Genomic DNA, 20,414 nt, shown 5'->3' with positions numbered 1-20,414 from the left:
TGCCTTCCAGGCCACCGTGAAGCCGCTGGGGTAGAAGTCACTGATGAGGCACACCAGGGTGGCCTTGTCGGCTCTGAGCTCCTCATGGGAGGGCGGGAACAGCGTGACAGATGGTGCTGACTTGGGCTGGCCTGTGGGGTGGTGGAGAGGTATTCAGTCAGAGGTCATATCTCCATGGCTGAAGCCTCCTACCTCAGTCCTGATATGGGGAACAGCTCTGTCCTGTCCATTGCCTGGGCCTCAAGTGGTCCCAGCTCCCTGAAGTCCGGCGAGGTATGAGTACAGTCACTCACCTTCTTCTGTTGGAATCAATCTGACTGCCAGATTCTGTAGTGTTGGGTCACTCACTGCATGGCTTCAGATTCTCTCCAGGTCACATATCCTCCTAATCCACACAGTTCTCCTCCAGCACTGGCTGGAAGTAGCCCTGAGACAGCCTTCCCTTGAGTCTGTCTTTCCTAGATGTTTGTGTCACTGCCATATCCCCCTGGTCGCTAACTCAATTACCTTAAAACTAGTCTGTCCTGTTACAGGGCTGTGTTACCATTTGAAAACTAGGTTTCTTGCCCCCAGATCCCTTCACACCATCATTGAAGCCTTGCAGTCTCCCAATAGCTGTACCTCCCCTTTGGGGATTCTGTGTAGGTAAGAAGTCAGAGTCCTGGAGCTGGATTCCAGGGATTCCTGTAGATGGAGACTTTGCAGATGAGGTGAATCTTAAGTTTAGAGGTTGGACCATGTCTGCTCTGAAGGGTCTCCTTTTTCTGTGAAGTTTACGGGGGGGTCTGTCTGTTTAGTATTTCTTTAAGGGTGGCAGTCAACATTCCTGTCACTTGTCCCTATCAGGATACTTGGACCACGTGTATCTGCTCAAGGAGCACTCCTCTCTTAGTGGGCTATGAAGAGATGTACCCCTGCTGCCTGAATGTCCTGACAGAACACTCTCCTGAGAACTGTCCTGATTTTGGTATGCCTATTGTTCTCAAGATGTAGAAGGGTCCAGCACCCTGGGGCCTTTCTCTTCTGATGACCTCCTTGGCCCCCTTGTCTCACTTCCACCTTCATGCCTCCAAGTCCCCAGGCCAGTGCTTTGCCCAATGTGCTGCAGGCAGCTTTCCAGCTGGGATGAGCTGAAGACCGAATGCTACACGTGGGCTGTCCCCACATTTTACCCCTCACCCCATACACTGCATGCAGCCCGAGTGCCCCACTTTCTTTCCTTCACCCTGCAATTATCCTTGGACTCCTGGAACCAAATTTTCAGAATGGTTTATATCTATTCTGAGGAAATCTCTGTTCTTTGAATTGATTTTCGGGGATCTGTCTGTGTTAGCACTTCTGCAAGCATTGCAGCCACTCTCCCGGTCACCTGTCTGTATCATGTGATTCTGTCCCCATGTATCTTTTTAGGGTGCTTCCCTGTTGTGGTGGGCTTGAATGGATGTTCTTATGCAGCCTGATTGTCCTGATCTCAGTACATGGTCCTGATACCTGTCCTATTGCTGTTGTCCTGACTGTCCCTGTAGAGGTGGAAGGGCCCGGGGTGTTGGGCCCCTTTTTTTCTGACATCCTCTCTTTATCCTTAACCCGCTTGACCTACTTTCTGCTCCATGTCTCCAAGTTTCCACACCAAGGCTCTACTCACTTTGTTTTATGTTGTCATCTGCCTTGGACCCCACGTGAATATAACTCAGTGACTGAGCTGTCCCCAGAGTTCTTCCCACATCTCAAGTCCCTTTTGTCATCCGAATACCCAGAAACATTCCCTTCACCACTGAATTATCCTCAGAGACTTGGAGTCCAGATACCCTGACTGTGGAGCCAACTATTCCTGAGTCCAGAGTATTAGGTCTGTGGGGAGAACTGGTCCTCAGCAACTCCTGAGTTCAGGTCTAGGTCAAGAAAGGTTCATGGGGATGGTACAGTATAGCCCTGACCACACATCTGACAAGGGGGGACTGGAGGAGGTGATGAGTGGCAGACACAAGAGGAAAACTTACAGACTCCACCACCCTTTATCCTGAGCCCAGGTCATAATAGAAAGCCGAGAAAAATCTCCAGAAATTGTACACTGCATCCGAAGTAGGAGGGAAAGTGGGAGACTCACCGAGGACGGTCAGATGGGTCCCTCCACCGAAGATACCACACTGTGACACAGGCATGAACACAAACCCTCTGTTAGCCCAACCCATGACCCAAGCCCACCTGCAGCTGCACGGGAGAGTCAACACCCATCCTCCTTGTCGCGGTTGCTGGTCAGGCAGATGGGTGGGTGATGGGGGTGACCCCTGGGGACCTGGAATATCATTTCCATCGAGGGACCAGATTCCATCCATCTTCTGTCATGGGGAGGGGTTGGGGAGACCCTTTCCCAGTATGGCATCAAAATTCCCAGATAGTGTCATTCTTATGAAGGCACTGGGTGCTCTCCTCAGTCTGTGTCAGGATGTCATTGTGAAAGGGGTGAGCAGGGCTGTTTCAGCACAGAGGTGATGGAGCTGGGGGCCTTGGGACTCATGGGGAGGATCCTGGATATGCCACCACATCTTCAGCACATCAAACCATGCAAGTTTGGGGTCAGGAATGGGAAGTGTTGGGAGGAGAGTCATGTTTCCCCCAGCACTTAGATCCCTCTCTAGGCCTAGAGCTCCCGAGTCCATGCCTTTGGCTGTCTCTCTTGGAAGGTAGCATGGTCACTATTTAATCCGTCTCTAGACCAGTGAGCTCAGCTGTTGTGCTCTAGGGATATGTGAATGAGTACAAGCTGGATAGATCTGGCAGATCCTTCATGAGTGGGGAGGTTCCAACGATTTTGCCCTGAGATGAAGTATGGGAATCTGTGCTGGACCTTTCCACTGAATGAGATCACACATGCCTCCCATACAGGAGCATCACTAGCACATTATGACCCTGCCACACAGGACACATTCTGTATCCATATATAAGATCTTCACTTTGTGAGGGTCTCTTACATCCAGATCCCTGGCCTGCATCCAGACCTGGGGATGTTATCTGCAGAGCTCACACAAGGAACACAGAGGTCTGGAATTGTTATTTCTGTGACACAGTCGTACACTGTGCCAGAACCCTCACTTTCTTTACTGATAGCACTATGTTTCTCAACTCCCTCCCACCTGCTCATGAGGTTGCTTGTCTCACTCCAGCCTAGACCACAATCTGCAGGGCCTTCTATTGTCACTGGCACTGGCTGGCATTGGTAACTTCTGCAGGCACTGAGTTTTCTTTGTTCATATCCCATCCTGGGCCACAGTACATTTTCTACCTGCACTCAATTTGATGCTTCCATGGAGCTGTTCACCATGGCAGTGTTATAAATGAACCAATGGTTCTATGATCATCATGTGTGTGCATGTATGTTTCTGTTCATTGGTACTTGTGTGTGTGCTTGTGTGTGTTATGATCAGAACCCACACTGAGATCCTAAGGAGATGAGTCAGTTGAGAAACCTGCCAGCAGCCATTCCCAGAATGTGAGCCTTGATTTGTAACATAGAGGTCCCAGATATAACCTAAGCACAAGCGGTGGGTTCATTGGTTGGCCTGGCCTCAGCGGGTCCTAAAGAGCATAACTAGTGTCTGTCTCCCAGAGACCTTGGATGCAAGTGGAAAGGAAATGACAGTGTTGCGTAGAGGTGCCAGCAGTGGGAGTGTGGGTGTGAGTGACCAACATCCAGGCAAAGGTTCCTGTAGGAAGCGTGACAAGGAGTTGTTCGGGGGGGGGGGCGGAGAACAGGTGATTGATCCTAGGGAGGTAGGTCAAGGGATTTTCATAAGGATGGGAGGAGGCTCTAAGGTGGTATGATGGGGAATGCTCAGATGGGGTAGGAAGCCAGGGAAAACATGGCATTGTGTGGGGGTCTATAAAAAGAGAAGTGTAGACATCATAGGAGGCCGCAAGTTGTAGATGATGTGGTGCTAGGTACAGAGAGAAACTCAGGATTATACTAGGAGTCACTAGGGTACCCACGATTAGTGAGTGCAGCTATTTTTGGCAGAAGACATGGTAATAAAAAAAAGAAAGTATGCAGACATTGTGGTGGATGATTTTTCTTGTTTCCACTGATTGTATCATCTGTGAAGGAATATTCTCAGGCCATTTTAGGTGAGAATTAAGCTATTCAGAAAACATGTGGAAGCCAATCTTCATGTGGGCTCCCATCCCAAGAGGCCAAAAAGTGATTTTCCCCCTAAGACGGTTGAGCTCAGAACAGAAAAGGTGAACTCTAATAGACTAGACAGCATGATTTCTGATTGAATAAGAGACATTTATTGAACAATGATTGAGTGCTGGAAGAAGGCCTAGGACGATCTTGGTGTGTGGGGAATCCTTCCTGGAGGTTTAATGGCTGCACATCCACGTGGGAGGCAAGGTGTCTCAGGCACCTAAGAGCACTCTGCGGGGACCACATTCTTCTCCACGGTGCTCCCCTCATGTGTGACCTGGCAGGTGAATCTCCTGCGAGATTTCCACTGGTCAGGCGACAGGCTCAGGTAGCTGCTGGCTGCGTACTTGTTGCTCTGTTTGGAGGGCTTGGTGGTCTCCACGCCTTGGGTGACAGTGGTGCTGCCTGCCTTCCAGGCCACCGTGAAGCCGCTGGGGTAGAAGTCACTGATGAGGCACCCCAGGGTGGCCTTGTTGGCACTGAGGTCCTCAGGGGAGGGTGGGAACAGCATGACGGATGGTGCTGACTTGGGCTGGCCTGTGGGGTGGTGGAGAGGTGTTCAGTCAGAGGTCATATCTCCATGGCTGAAGTCTCCTACCTCAGTCCTGATGTGGCGTACAGCTCTATCAAGTCCATGGCTTGGGCTTCAAGTGGTCCCACCTTTCTGAGGTCAGGCGAGGCATGGGTACGGTCACTCACCTTCTGTTGGAATGAATCTGACTGCCAGATGTGTCCAGGTCACATGTCCTCCTTGTGCGCACAGCCCTCCCCCGGGACTGACTGGAACTAGCCTTGAGACCTGTCTTCCCTTGTGAGTCTGACTGTCCTAGATGTTTGTGTCACTGTCATATCACCCAGGTTGCTTACTCAGTTACCTTTAAGCTGGTGTGTCTTGTTGCAGGGCTGTGTTACCAATTGAAAAGTAGGTTTTTGCTCCCAGAGCCCCTTACACCATCATTGAAGCCATGTTCACCTCCCAATAGCTATACCTCCCCACTGGGGATTCTGTTTAGGTAAGAAGTCGGAGTTCCTGGAGCTGGATTCCAGGGAGTTCTGTAGATGGAGACCATGCAGGTGAGGTGAATCTTAAGTTTAGAGGTTGGGCCATGTCTCCTCTGAAGGGCCTCCTTGTTCTGTGAAGTTTACGGGGGGGGGGGGCGGAGTCTGTCTATTTAGTATTTCTTGAAGGCTGGCAGTCAACATCCCTGTCACCTGTCCCTATCAGTGCACTTGGACCACATGTATCTGCTCATGGAGCACTCCTCTCTTAGTGGGTTATGAAGAGATGTACCCCTGCTGCCTGAATGTCCCTACAGAACACTCTCCTGAGACCTCTCCTGATCTTAGTGTCCTTATTGTTCTCTAGATGTTGAAAGGTCCAGCACCCTGGGGCCTTTCTCTTCTGATGACCTCCTTGACCCCCCTTGTCTCACTTCCACCTTCATGTCTCCAAGTCCCCAGGCCAGTGCTTTGCTCACTGTGCTGCAGGCATCTCTCCAGTTGGGATGAGCCAAAGACAGAATGCTACACCTGAGCCATCCCCAGATTCTTTCTTCTCCCACCATGTCCCTGCATGCAGCCTGAGTGCCCCACTTCCTTGCCTTCACCCTGCAATTCTCCTTGGACTTCTGGAGCTAAATTTTCAGGATGGTTTATGTCTGTTTTGAAGGATCTCCCTGTTCTGTGAATTAATTATGGGGCATCTGTTTGACATAGCACTTCTGCAAACTTTGCAGTCACTCTCCCTGTCACCTGTCTATATCTCAGGATTCTGTCCCCATGTATCTGCTCAGGGTGCTTTCCTGTGGCAGTGGGCTGTGAATGGATGTTCCCATGCAACCTGAGTGTCTTGACTTCAGGACATGACCCTGAGACCTGTCCTATTGTTGTTGTCTTGACTGTCCCTGTAGAGGTGGAGGGGCCCTGGGTTTGGGCCTCTTTTCTTCTGATATCCTCTCTTAATCCTTGACCCCTTTGACCTACATTCTGCTCCATGTCTCCATGGTTCCACACTAAGGCTCTACTCACTTTGTTTTAAGTTGTCCTCTGCCTTGGATCTCATGAGAAAATAACCTAGTGCCTGCACCAGCCCCAGAATTCTTCCCACACCTCATGGCCTTTTTGTCATCCAGATCCCCCAGAGACATACCCTTCACCCCTCAATTATCCTCAGAGTCTTGGAGCCCAAATACCCTGACTGTGGAGCTGACTATCCCTGAGTCCAGATATTGGGCCTCTAGGGAGATCGTTGGCCACAGCGGATCTCGAGTTCTGGTCTAAATCAGGAAACCTTCATGGGGATGATACTCTGTAGCCTTGGCCACACATCTGACAAGATTGGACTGGGGACATGATGAGTAGCAGACACAAGGGGAATCTTGCAGACTCCACTGACCTTCATCCTGAGACCAGGTCATAATTGAAAGCAGAGGAAAACCTCCAGAAATTGTGCACTGGACCCGAAGGAGGAGCGAAAGGGGGAGACTCACCAACGATGGTCACACGGGTCCCTCCGCCAAAGCAATGCCACTGTGACAAGCCATGAACACAAACTCTTTGTCACCCCCTCCACCCAGGCCCACTAGCAGCTGCACGGAAGACCAAACACCCAGCCTCCTTGTCACAGGTGCTGGTCATGCAGATGGGTGGGTGATGGCGGTGACCCCTGGGGAACTTGAATTTCAGTTCCATGGAGGGTTCAGATTCCACCTGTCCTCCAGCATGGGGAGGGGTTGGACAGACCTTCTCCATTTATGGCTTCGGAATTCACAGCTAATGTCATTCTTAGGCAGGGGCTGGGTGCTCTCCTCAGTCTGTGTCAGGGTGTCATTGGGGAAGGGATGAGTAGGGCTGTTTCACCACAGAGGTGATGGGGCTGGGAGCCCTTTGTAGACTTGGGACTTGTGGGGAGGATCCTGGATATGTCACCACATCCTCAGCACAGGAAACTGTGCAGGTTTGGGGTCAGAAATGGGAAATGTTGGGAGGAGAACCATGTTTCCCCTCACAGTTAGATCCCTCTTTTGGCCCCAAGTTTCTGAAATCCTGCGTTTTCCTGGTTCATCTGGAAAGTAGAGTAAATGGTGACTCTGTCCTGAGCCCCTTGAGGGCAGTTTTCAAGCTGTAGAAGTTTGTGGGCTAAATTTAAGGTGGATAAACCTGGTGGGCCCCTGGTGGTTGAGAGGCTTTCAGTACGTCGTACAATTTTGCCCTGAGCTGAAATTTGGCAATCTGTGTCTGACCCTTGAACTCAGTGAGAATCACACCTGTCCCACATACACGAGCCTCACTAGCACAGCGTCGACCACCAAGCAGGTCACATACTGTACCTCTGACCTGGACCTTCACACTGTGAGGAGAGTCCCTGATACCAAGGGCATTTGCCTGCAAACTGGCCTGTGGACATCACCTGCAGAGCTCACAGAGGGTCCACACAGTTCTGTTACAAACTGGCCTACTGAGCCAGAACTCTGTCTGTCTTCCTTGATCTGCTTTCAATTAGTGTGTAAACACCCTCCCAGCAGCTCATGAGATTGTTTATCTTGCTCCAGCCTCCACCAGAATCCCTGAAATCTTATGTTGCTACTGACTGGTTCTGGTAGGGATGACAGAGTTGGAGTTGTTTTTGTTCATGTTATATCCTGGCTTCCTGTGCAACACCTTCTACCCCAGCTCCTCCTGATGCTTTCATAGAGATTCCCACCATGGCAATATTGTAAATGGACTAATGGGTCTGTGATTATCATGTGTGTGCATGTATGTTTCTGTTCATTGGTACCTCTGGGTGTGTTATGATCAGAACCCACCTAGGTCCTAAGAAGATTAGTCAGTTGAGAAATCTGTCAGCAGCCCACTCTCAGAATCTTAGCCTTGATTTATAACAGAGGCCCCAGGTAGGTTATTGAAACACAAGTGGTGGGCTTTTGCATTGGCCTGGGTTCGGAGGGGTCCCAGAGAACATAGCTGGAGTCTGTCTCCCAGAAACCTTGGATGCAAGTGTGAACCAAGAGACACAGTTAGGGGGTGGTACTAGCAGTGGGAGTGTGGGTGTGAGTGATTAGTGTCCAGGCAGGGGCTCCTGTGGTGAGTGTGACAGGGAGTATGTGGGAGGGGAACCAGTCAGTCTCCCTGGAAAGGTGGGAGCATGTGTTCTCATGGGAGAGAAAGTAGGCTCTAGGCTGTGATTATGGGGAATGTCCACATGGGGTAGGAAACCAAGGAAAACCTGGCACTGAGTGGAGACCTACTGGAAGAGGGAGTAGGTATGTTCAGAGGAGGGCTTGTTGTAGATGATGAGGTGCCAGTTCCAGGGATAAACTCAGGGATTATCTAAGAAATCATGGGGACTTGAGATCAGTGAGGACATCTATGACTAGCATTGGACATGGTTCGCATAAGAAGGAAAAAATAGAGACATTGTGGAGGATGGTTTCTTTTATTTTTTTTTTTGTTTTGATCTTCTGTTCAGGAGTATTCCCTGGCAATTCTATCTGAGACCTCACAAAACATGAGGATTTCTTCTGCCGGCTCCTTTTCCAAGGCCAAAAGGATCATGACCCCCTCTAAAGATGGTTGAGGTCCAGACCAAAATGCTAAACCCAAATTACCAGACATCCTGCATTCTGATTGAACAATGGACATTTTATTGAGCATTGATTGCATGCTGGGAGAAGGGCCAGGATGATCTTGGTGTGAGGGGAATCCTTCCTGGAGGTCCTGTGGCTCTAAGCCCTTTGAGTGGGTAGGGGACATCTTCACCTAAGAATACTCTGCAGGGACCACTCTTTTCTTCACATTTCTCCTGTCATGTGTGACCTGGCAGGTGAATTTGCTGTGGGATTTCCACTGGTCAGGCGACAGGCTCAAGTAGCTGCTGGCTGCATACTTTTTGTTGCTCTGTTTGGAGGGCTTGGTGGTCTCCACACCCTGGGTGACAGTGGTATTGTCTGTTTTCCAGGCCACCATCAAGCCGCTGAGGTAGAAGTCATTGATGAGGCACCCCAGGGTGGCCTTGTTGGCGCTGAGTTTGTCAGGGGAGAGTAGGAAGAGGGTTATTGATGGTGAGGACTTTGACTGACCTGTGGCGGGGAGGGGCAGGAGTTCAGAGGTTTAGCATCCCCTGTGGGGACTCTTGCACTCAGTCTTCTTCAGGGTCCAAGTTTATGAGCAGCCAGTCAGGTCTCCAGTTCCCACTGTGCGTCCACACATCCATATTGTGGAGGGCGAGGGAGCTAGGTTTAGGTGTTTCTCAATCACCTCCCCATTTGTGCTGGGAATTTTTGAGGGGTGTTCCTGTCACCACCCATTCTGAGACACTTCTGGAACCTTTCCTTCCACACAGACATCAAACTCTCACTGCCCTGCAACTGCATCCTCTGACATTTTGACAGTGTCTGTCTCAGTTCTACGTTTGTCCATCTGTGGCCAGGGTTATGATGTGAGCTCTGTGACCTCTTGTTGACTAAAACTGTGGACCATTCTATATCGACACTTCTTTGAGGCCTTTGCCCTATGGAGTCTGTTTTTACCCAGATGTGTCTCTTCTGGGCTGTCCTTGATGGGGTAGGGTCCTTGGTGATCTTAGAGTCTTCTGCTTGGCCTTTTGTCTCTCTCATTCCATTGTCTTTCTGCAGCCTCATCCCTCATGTCCTGCAAATTTGTTTATAATTAGAGCCTTTATGCCAAAGATTCTGCCTCTCTTTGTGGCAGGAAGTATGTCCTGCAGACACTTTAGTGTCCACCTTGTTCTCACATCCTGTCATTCTATGACCCTCTCTCTGGCACCTTCTCTTTCCTTCTTTGTCCTCTTTGCTCATGTTTCCCTGAGTCCCTAAGCCAGATCAGGGCTCTGAGTTGCCCCCAAAGGCCTGCAGGAACAGCTCCATGACTGCACGATTGCTACCTGGATCCTGATTGCTAGAGCTCTGGACACTGCCCTGAACCTCTGACCTGTGTGCTTAGACATGGCCCTGAGGGTGCTTTGTCCTTGTAGATACTCTACATGGTTACCTACACAATGTTCCCTGTTCCCTCTTCCCTTTTAGATGGAGACCTTAGTGACTCTCAGAGACAAAGGTGGACTGACAGGAGGCCAGATAGGAGAGGAAGGAACAGAACATATTTAGGACCCAATATTACCCCGGCAGGCAGAGAGTGGAGTCTGCAAGTCATCCCACTTAGACTTCTGCCTCTGGGGATAGAGGTGAAGTTTCTGATGGTGTGAGGGTGAGATACATGGGAGGAAGGGGTAGCCCCCAGGTTCTGGAGTCCTGGGTGAAAGCATGACAATAGGTTTAGGGAAGACACATAAATGAACAGAAAAAGGATAAATTTGTCCAAACCTCTGGGAGAGCAAGGAAGGAGGGAGAAGATGAAACTCACCTAGGACGGTCACCTGGGTCCTATGGCCAAATACTCAACACTGTGATATAGGCTTCTACAAAATCCCTGTCTCAGGTCGCCCTTGCCCCCTCCCCTAGCACTCTCCTGCAGCAGTGATGGAGGAAGTGAGGGCACTGTTTCAGGCTCATGTCTGCTCAGCAGAGGGACCCACAACTCCCCCATCCCTAGCAGAAAACAGGACCAGTGTTCCAACATGAAAGGCAACAGGATCCTTGAAAGCAATTCTACCAAAGGAAGTTGGTTACTGATCTTCTGTTTCTACCACCATCTCCTGCAGATTTGGGTGAATGTGTGGAGGGCCTTTGTATCATTGTGAGTCAGGTTCCATGGAAATAAACAGGATATCCATTTTCTGCAAGTTCAAACAATTCTGATTACTTGGTGAGATGAGTTGGAGGCAGTGAAGTCCCATCAGTCCCAAACTTCCTTTTCCAGGGAGAAGCAGGTTGGCCTGTGGTATCAGCCATTGGAAACTTCCTGTCTCCCCTACCATGGCATCTGGGGGTTCAGGCTTATTTTTCCAGGAATGTCCTATTTTGGGACTGTACCAAGTGTCTGTCCTGATCCTGTAGGACATTCCACCCTATGTCAATGTGACCTTGGGAGCAGCCCCAGCAACACCTCAATCTGGTACAATGTTGGGAGGTTTTGGTCTGTGACTGCTGCACTCCTTTCAAAAGGTCTTAAATGCCACCTGTCACTAAATGGAAATACATCAATGACTAATTTCAGGCTCGGGGCAGGTAGGCACATAAGGATTAATTATGGTATGTGGTATATCAGAAAGCAGGAGCTGTAGAGTTCACCTGGGGTCATGTGAGTGTACTCAGAAGCTACCTGAAGAGGTCCCACTGGACAAATGTCCATATGTGAAGGCACATTCCCAACATGCCTAGTGGGCTAACCTGGTGCCATCCCCTAAGCTGATCAGGTCAAGCCCAGAGTGCACTAGATCAGCAAACAATACTGACTGAGCAGTGGAGAATGGAGGGAGCAGATCATCATTCTGTAAAGTAGGGAAGAGGAGGGAAAAGTTTATATTTCTCTGTCATTATATATGAAGGCCACTATGGGGAGAATAAAGATTAGATGCCCATTTGATGGACGGTGTCCTGGACATCAAGGCAGCTAATGCTACCTAAAAAGATCCACTTGACCTGGGTGTGTGGGGAGTCCTTCTTGGAGGTTCAATGGCTGCACATCCACGTGGGAGGCAAGGTGTCTCAGGCACCTAAGAGCACTCTGCGGGGACCACATTCTTCTCCACGGTGCTCCCCTCATGTGTGACCTGGCAGGTGAAACTCCTGCGAGATTTCCACTGGTCAGGCGACAGGCTCAGGTAGCTGCTGGCTGCGTACTTGTTGTTGCTCTGTTTGGAGGGCTTGGTGGTCTCCACAACCTGGGTGACAGTGGTACCATCTGCTTCCAAGCCACTGTCAAGCCACTGGGGTAGAAGTCACTGATGAGGCACACCAAGGTGGCCTTGTTGCCACTGAGCTCCTCGGAAGAGGGAGGGAAGAGGGTGACCAAAGGAGCAGACTTTGGCTGATCTGTGCATTTGGAGAGGGAAAATAGGTCAGAGGCTCAGTATCCATCATGGGTCACTTGACCTTAGTCTTCTTGTGAGAAGAGGTTCTTAAATATCCCATCAGACCCCTAGTGCCCCCCCTGTGTCTACAGGTCCATGTTGGTGGGGTTTGGTTAAGGTGTTCCTCAAAAATCTCCCCTCCTGTCCTGGGAATCTTTGAGGTGAATTCTTGTCACCACCTATCTTGAGACTCTCTTGGTACCTTTATTACCACAGAGGCATTGGACTCTCACTGTTTTGCTCCTGCCTCCTGTGACATGCTGACAGTGTCTATCTGAGCTCTATGTTTATCTATCTGTGGTCAGGGTTATGATGTGAGCTCTCTGGACTCCTGTAGAATCATCCTCTGTACCATCCTCATCTGATACTTCTGTGTTAGGAATTTGAGGTCTTTGCCTAAGGAGACTGTTTTTACCTAGAAGTATCTCTTCTGGGCTGTCCCTGATGGGGTAGGATCCTTGCTGATAATAGAGTATCTGCCTGGCCTTGTGTCTCTCTTATTCCATTGTCTTCTGTAGCCTTGCCCCCCATGTCCTGAGAATCAGGCATATCACTAGACCCTTCATGCCATAGATTCCACCTCTCTTTGGGATACTAAGTGTTTCCGGCAAGGACTTAGAGTCCACCTTGTTCTCACATCCTTTAATTTCATGACCCTTTCCCTGGCACCTTCTCCTCTTCCCACCATCCTCCCCCTTGCTGGTCTCCTTGAGTTTCCAGGGCAGCTCGGGGTTTTGCTTTGCAACCCCATGGGCCCTGGGGAGTGGTGGGGTAAGCTGCTCCACCAGTGCACCATTAGCTGCCTCAGATTCTGAGTCCCACAGTTGCAGGGCCCTGTCCTGAACCTCTGACCTTTGTGTCCTCAGCCTTGGACCTGAGGGTGCCATGTCCCTGCAAATTCTCCAGATGGTCACCCCCTCCATGCTCCCTGTTCTTTCTTCCACTTTTTTATGGAGACTCTTAGTGACTCTCAGATACAAAATAGGTCCAACACAAGATCAGACAGAAGAAGACAGAACAGAGCACATGTGGGAACCAGGATGACCCTGGCAGACAGATAGACAAGGTTTTAGGTCTTCCCAACATTCCCTGTGCCTCAGAAAGGAGGTGCGGCATTGCAATGACCAAAAAAGCAAGGAGAAAAGTCTGTTCAGGGAGGGGAGGAGAGCAAGGTCCTAGGGGCTGAGGTGCCAGGTGAAAGAGTAACAAAGACTGATATAAGACGCAGAGAGGGAAAAAAAAACAGTAAAAAAATGCCCAGATATCTGGGATAGCAGAGGATCAGGGAGAAGATGAAACTCACCTAAGATGGTCAGCTGGGTGCCTGTACTGAATACCCAACACTGTGGTACAGGCTTATACAAAAACTCTGTCCATGAGAGGCCCTGCCCCACCCCTTAGCCCCTCACCTGCAGCTGTGAGGGAGGAAGTGAGGGCACTGCTTCAGGCTGGTGCCTGCTCAACAAAAAGGGCAACATGTCCCACACCCACATGAGATAACAGGACCAATGTCCACATGTGGACAGCAATAGGATCCTTGAAATCAATTCTTCCAAAGGAAGCTGGCATCTGATCTGTTGTTTCTACTGCTATCTCCTGGGGAATTGGAGTGAGTTTTTGGAGGACCTTTGTGTCATTGTGAGTTAGTTTCCATGGAAATGAACAGGACATCTCTTCTCTGTATGTTCAAACATTGTAATTCCTTGGTGAGATTTAGAGGTGAGGGTAGAGGGTGTGAACTCCCTCCCAAAGAATCCTTTACAGGAGGAAACAGTTGGACTGTATATGGACCATTGACAACTTTGTGTGTCTCAAGACATAACTTCAGAGGGCTCTGCCTTATCCCCTAGATTAGCTAGTTTGGGACTGTTGTAAATGATGTGTGGCCTGGTCCCGTGAGACATACCAGTCTGAGTCCAGGTCACTTTGGGAGAAGCCCCAGCCAAATCCCATTCTGGAATTATGTTGGAGAGGGTCTGGTGTGTGACTGCTGCTCTGCTTTTCTTAAAGAGTCTTAAATGCCATCTCCAATGAAATGAAACTGGCATCAGTGACCAATTTCAAGCCTGGGGCAGGTGTGCACAAGATGAAATAGAATATGTTTTCCCTCAGAAAACTTGAGGTGTTGAAATCTCCTGGGGTCACACAAGTGTACCCAGGAAACACCTGAATAGACTCCCAGTGGACTAATGTCCATATGGGCAGACATGCAGCCATGGACATGAAGAGTGGACAAAACCGATGTGTTCCCCAAAGCTGATTGGTTCAATCCCAGCGTGTAGCAGGTCACCAAATAGGAATGAGTCAGCAGGGGAGGGTGTAGGGAGAAGGTCATCATCCTGAAAAGTGGGGAAGAACAGGGAACAATGAACATTTCTTCTTTTCCCTAGACATGAAAGGCACTCCCCACATGGGTATGTTGTAGCCCTCACAGGGGAAGGAAGACAGAAATGAAATATTGCCAAGATGCATCCTTCCCATCTGATAGATGGAGTCATTGAACATTAAAGCAGCTAATGCTACCTAAAAAGGTCCACTTGATGTGAGTCTCTTGATGCAAAGTAGCCAACTATCCTGGGAGGTGATTCTGACGATGTGTAAACTGGACCTCCTGAAGGATCTGAAGCCAGAAGCCCTTTTCAGGAAGAGGAAGCAGAAAACATGGCTCAGATACAATTCTGGGAGGCCATGGCTGCATCCCCACCATAGGAGAGTCCCAGAACCAACCACTCAGCCCCTAAGGCCCTTCCTTGCAAGGAAGAGTAGAACGATTTGGGAGATTCTTCCAGACCCAACTGACCTAAAGACACATCCATCAATCCCAGTGTCAAATGTTATTCAATACTCAGAAAGAGAAAAGGAAATATCACCAAATAACAATAGCATCAAAAATATTATTCCAAAAGCTCATTTATGACACCTATGAAGTTTTGATGAGACACAGACTATTATTTTGACATTAACAAGTTACTGATGACTTCTACTTAGATTTGATATTGATGGTGTAGTTACTTCTCAGGTCCTGTATATCCTGTTCACAAGTGAATTATATACAAAATAAACAATATGATCTTGAACTTGCTTCAAAATTTGACATAAGAGAGGAGTTATTCTGCTCTGATTGGGTCACTTGAGACTACCTGGTTGATAAGAACACAAGGGTTTTCCCTTGTCTTTTCTGTCTTCGGTTTATGTACTCCAATCTTTGTAATAAACACTTAAAATAATGAATAGAAGAGTTTCTCTAAGTGTGGCAACAGCTTGAGGTAGGATGGATGGTGTCATTCTACTCAGCAGGACCATTGAGATGAGGGAGGCCTGAGGGGTCCACATTTTCTGTAGGGTTTTAGTTTTCTTATCTGTGAAATGGGTTCAAGCAGATGTTGATCCCTATGTTTCTATCATCTCCTAGGTAGATTTGGAGAACATTGGTTGGGAAGAAGTTCCTTGGGGTCCCATATTCTCTGACCTACTTTTGCCCCAGAACACACTGCCCTTGGAAGCTATGGTCCTGGACAGTCCTGCCCCCCACCTCCAGCATATCCGGTGAAGACAGCTCCCTGTCTCCTATAAGTTGGAGACTTTCACAGGGTATTTGCCAAACCTAGGTCTGGAGGACTGGCAGAGTGAGCATGACCTGCACCTCTGAGAGGCTGACATGAATGCCTCAGGCCCTGCAGTGAGTATGCCCATGACATAAAGCTGCTGCACTCTGTACATGACCATAGTGATGGAAGCTGGAGGAGTCCTGGGGAGCCTGGCATCTGGGGTTGCTGAGTCCCTGGGGAAGCTTGGCCTTGCCACAGGCCTCCAGCTGGACCAGCTTGCTGTAACTTTCCTTCGAAATTTGAATTGATATTGTCTTCGGAACAACCATTGGTGGCCTTTTCTGTGCTTTGGTTGGTGCCCTCTCTAAATGATCCTGTTCTCCTGTGCCTCCACTTTATGCAGTCTGACATTAACAGCTCCATCTATTATCCAACCATACACTAAGGTGTCCGGTGTCCATAATTTCATGACTGAAGTTCCAGCCACTTCCAGGGTCACCCTGAGCCTCACTGACCACCTGCAAATCTGAATACAGTCCCATTGTTCCTGGGAGCCTCCTTGTTTCTGTGTGATTCCCTCTGGGACCCCAGTCCTTTTCAATGGACCCTTTTCCATTCCCATGGGGTCAAGGACTGCAACCCTTGAGTTGCTCACAGGACAATTTGTTCCTCATGTCATGGCTGAAAAGCACACAAGGAAAATGGGTAAATAGGTTCTCACTTCATAAGTGTCCCTCTCTTATTACTGAGGTTTACCCCAGAGACACAATGAATAGAGAAGCACATCAGAAACATCAGTGATAAGTGCTAAAGTCTTTATTGAACACAAGTAGAGACAGGGAGAGTGTATGACCTTACTGATCTGAGCTTATCCAGGGGTTGTTTTTCAGGGGTACATGATGAGCTGGAGAAGTGGTGTCTAGATGAGGAAGGCTCCCATCTCTGACAGTCTCAGGGACTTAAGAGCACTCTTCAGGGACCACATTCTTCTCCACAGTGCTCCCTTCATGTGTGACCTGACAGGTAAACCTGCTACGAGATTTCCACTGGTCAGGTGACAAGCTCGGGTAGCTGCTGGCTGCGTACTTGTTGTTGCTCTGTTTGGAGGGCTCGGTGGTCTCCACACCCTGGGTGATGGGAGTGCCATCTACCTTCCAGGCCACCGTCAAACCACTGGGGTAGAAGTCACTGACGAGGCACACCAGGGTGGCCTTGTTGGTTCAGAGCTCCTCAGGGGATGGTGGGAAGAGCATGACAGAAGGGGGAGACTTGGGTTGACCTGTGGGGTGGGGGAGGGGCAGTAGGTCAGAGGCTCAGCATCCACCATGCAGTCTCTTGACCTCAGTCTTCCTGTGGTAGAGGTACCTGAGCATCCAGTCACGCCCTCAGTTCCCACTCTGTTTCTTCGGGTCCATGCCAGGGAGGGTAAGTTAAAGTGTCCTCAGTCAACTCCCTACTTGTGGTGGGAACCTTTGACATGGATACCTGTCACCACCCATCCCAAGACTCTCCAGGAACCTTCGCTCCTACACAGACATTGAACTCTCACTGTCCTGCTCTTGCCTCCTTTGATATTCTGACAGTGTCTGTCTTGGCTCTATGTTTGTCTGTCCATGCTCAGGGTAATGATGTGACCTCTATGAACCTCCTGTTAACGCATCCTGTGAACCAATCTGACCTGACACTTCTATGCTAGGGAAGTGAAGGTCTTTGTTCTGAGAGGTCTGTTTTTACCCAGATGTGTCTCACCTGGGCTGTCCCTGATGGGATAGGATCCTTGCTGATCATACAGAGTCTGTCTTCCTAGCCTTCCATCTCTCTCATTTCAATGTTTCTGTATCCCAACTCCCCATCTCCTGCAAATGGGTCATATTACTAGATCCTTCATTTCATAGATTCTCCTCTCTTTGTTGCAGGTGTGTGTCCTGCAGGGACTCAAGACTCTATCCAGTCATATCCTGTCATTCCATGATCCTTTCTTTGGCATCTACTCCTACAAGCTCCATTGTCCCTCTGGCAAGTTTGCCTGAGTCCCCAGGCCAGCTCAGGACTCTACATGGCAGCCCCACTAAGCCTGAGGGAGCTCCACCTGCATCATTACTGACTCTGGACCCTGGGTCCCTGAGCTCCGGGGCCTGTTTTGAACCTTGTCGTGTGTGTCCTCAGCCTTGGCCCTGAGGGCACCATGTCCCTGTAAATGCTCCACATGGTCACCCCTCTCAGTGCTCCCTGCTCTCTATTCTCTTTTATATGGGGACCTTACTGACTCCCAGAAACAAGGTTGTACTACAGGAAACATTACAGGAATAGACATGACAGAACACTAATGTGACTAAGGATAGCCCTGGAAGACAGAGAGATGAGCTGTTAGGACATGTTGACCATCCCTTTCTCTTAGGTAATAGGAGAGAGGCTGTGATGACCAACAAAGCAAGCAGATCAGTCTGTAGAGGGAAGAAAGGAGATCAGGGTCCCAGGGCCTGGGTTCCCCAATGAAAGAGTGACCAAGTTGAGAAATGACACAGAAAGAAAAAAGATAGTAGAAAATTTCCCAAATGTCTGGAAGAGCAGGGAAAGAGGGAGAAGATGAGACTCACCTAGGACGGTTAGCCAAGTCCCTCCGCCAAAATAAAACACTGTGATACCTGCTAATACAAAAACCACTTCCTGGGAGTTTCAGCCCACCCCATTAGCCCCCACCTGCAGCTGTGAGGGAGGAAGTGGGGACACTGCTGCATTGCTGGTGTATGCTCAGCAGGGGGTTCACATGCCATCCTCCCCAGCAGATAACAAAGTCAGTGTCCCCACGTGTGCAGCCAGGTGATGCTTGGAATCATGTCTTCCAAAGAAAGTTGGTACCTAATCTGCTAATTCTACCTCTAACTTCTAGGAGTTGGAATGAGTTTTGGAGGGTCTCTGTGTCACCCTGAGTAAAGATCTATGTAAATGAAGAGGAAATCCCTTCTCTGTATGTTCAAAAAATCCTAATTCCTTGGTGAGACCATGAGGTGAGGGCAGATGGTGGGCCCTCCCTCCCAAACCTTACTCTGTAGGGAACAGAAGGTTGGTCTGTGTGTATGGGCCACTGGAAACTTCCTATGCCCCCAAATATCACTTCAGAGAGCTCAGCCTTATTTTCCCAGGGGATATCCTAGTTTGTGACTATCCCAAGTGACATCTGTCTTGCTCCTGTGGGACAAGTCAGCCTGTGTCCAGGTGACTTTGGCAATAAGACCAGCTATATCCTTATCTAGTCCCATTTTAGGGGACAGTCTGCTGTGTGACTGTTGCTCTGCTTCTTTCAAGGAGCCTTAAATGCCATCCATCATGAAATGAAACTGGCATCAGTAGTCAATTTCAGGCCTGGGGTGGGTAGGCACAAGAGGAAAGAGAATATGTTTTCTATCAATAGCAGGAGCTGTAGAGATCACATTGGGTCATGTGAGTCACCCAGGAGGCACCTGAAGAGGCTCCCACTAGACTAATGGTCCACGGATGCAGCCACATTACCTGTACATAGTAGACAACTGCACACATTTGCCAAGCCAGTCTTGTCAATTCCAGCATGTAGCATGACACAAAATAGGAATGAGTCAGCAGGGGAGGGTGTAGGGAGCAGGTCATCATCCTGAAAAGTGGGGAAGAACAGGGAACAGTGCACATTTCTTCTTTTCCCTACACATAAAAGGCACTCCCCACATGGGTATATTGAACCCTCACAGAAGAGGAATACAGAAATAAAATATTGCCATGACACACCCTCTCATCTGGTGGATGGTGTCACTGAACATCAGAGCAGCTAATGCCACCTAAAAAGGTCCGCTTGACCTGGGTACTTTGATGCAAAGTAGCCAACTGTCCTGGGAGGTGATGCTGACAATGTGCAAACTGGACCTCGTGAAGGATCTGATGCCAGAAGCCCTATGCAGGAAGAAGAAGCAGAGAGCATGGCTCAGATACAATTCTGGGAGGCCATGGCTGCAACCATACCATGGGAGAGTCCCAGGACCAGCTGCTCAGCCCCTGAAGCCCGTTCCTTGCAAGGAAAATTAGAGTGATTAGGGAGATTCTTACAGATTCAACACATCTGAAACACACACCCCAACTACAGTGTCAAATGTTATTCAATACTCAGAAAGAGAAAAGGAAATACTACCAAATAACAATAAAACTCCATGAATTCACTCGTGACAAGTTTGAGGTATTGGTGATAAATATTTTGGTGTTTAAGGATTTAGTCACAGTTTATATGTTGGTTTGATCTTGTTACTTTAGTTTCTGTTTAGGCCGTGATCTTCTGGTACACAGATGAAATAGCTATTGATAAAAAGATATGATATCTGGAATTTGTTTCCAAATATTACTAAGAGAACAATTATTTTTGTTGTTGCATAGGCATCATCAGGGAATTGATAGATTGGGAGCTGGTTGATGGAACATGGAGGTATTCTTATTCCTTTGTCTCCCTATTTTGGTGTTTTCATATTTCCTTAATGCACACTTACAAGAAACTTACAAGAACAGATGATAGTGTGGGGAAGTACCAGAGGTAAGGTGAATTTGGTATTCTACAGCTGGGCTATGGACAAGAAGTAGTCCTGGTTGGCCTTCCCCCTCATTTGGGTCTCAGAATTTAGATCCATGACTTGTGGCTTGCAGGCATTGTAAGATCCTTGGACCCCCTAATCTTTCT

The 20,414-nt window shown here is 48.9% G+C and overlaps 1 long non-coding RNA gene and 3 gene segments (V, D, J or C); all 4 read right to left on the bottom strand.

Annotated features, from left to right (window-relative positions):
- Positions 1 to 20,414, bottom strand: part of LOC115277666 — an 869,742-nt gene that overhangs the window by 4,380 nt on the left and 844,948 nt on the right.
- On the bottom strand, positions 4,315 to 11,500 carry LOC115278306. The segment is given in 4 exon segments: positions 4,315 to 4,720; positions 6,673 to 6,712; positions 8,999 to 9,261; positions 11,491 to 11,500. Coding segments are annotated over 4 exon segments (630 nt in total).
- LOC115278305 lies at positions 11,704 to 16,050 on the bottom strand. The segment is given in 3 exon segments: positions 11,704 to 12,135; positions 13,477 to 13,516; positions 15,892 to 16,050. Coding segments are annotated over 3 exon segments (518 nt in total).
- LOC115277684 lies at positions 16,535 to 20,368 on the bottom strand. Its single transcript, XR_003902473.1, has 3 exons — positions 20,238 to 20,368; positions 19,232 to 19,349; positions 16,535 to 17,000 (listed from the first exon to the last, which is right to left on the bottom strand). It is a non-coding gene; the product is annotated as an uncharacterized LOC115277684 (long non-coding RNA).

This window comes from Suricata suricatta, chromosome 14, assembly GCF_006229205.1.
Source record: "Suricata suricatta isolate VVHF042 chromosome 14, meerkat_22Aug2017_6uvM2_HiC, whole genome shotgun sequence".
Lineage (NCBI taxonomy): Eukaryota > Metazoa > Chordata > Mammalia > Carnivora > Herpestidae > Suricata > Suricata suricatta.
This window is presented reverse-complemented; position numbering and strand designations above follow the sequence as displayed.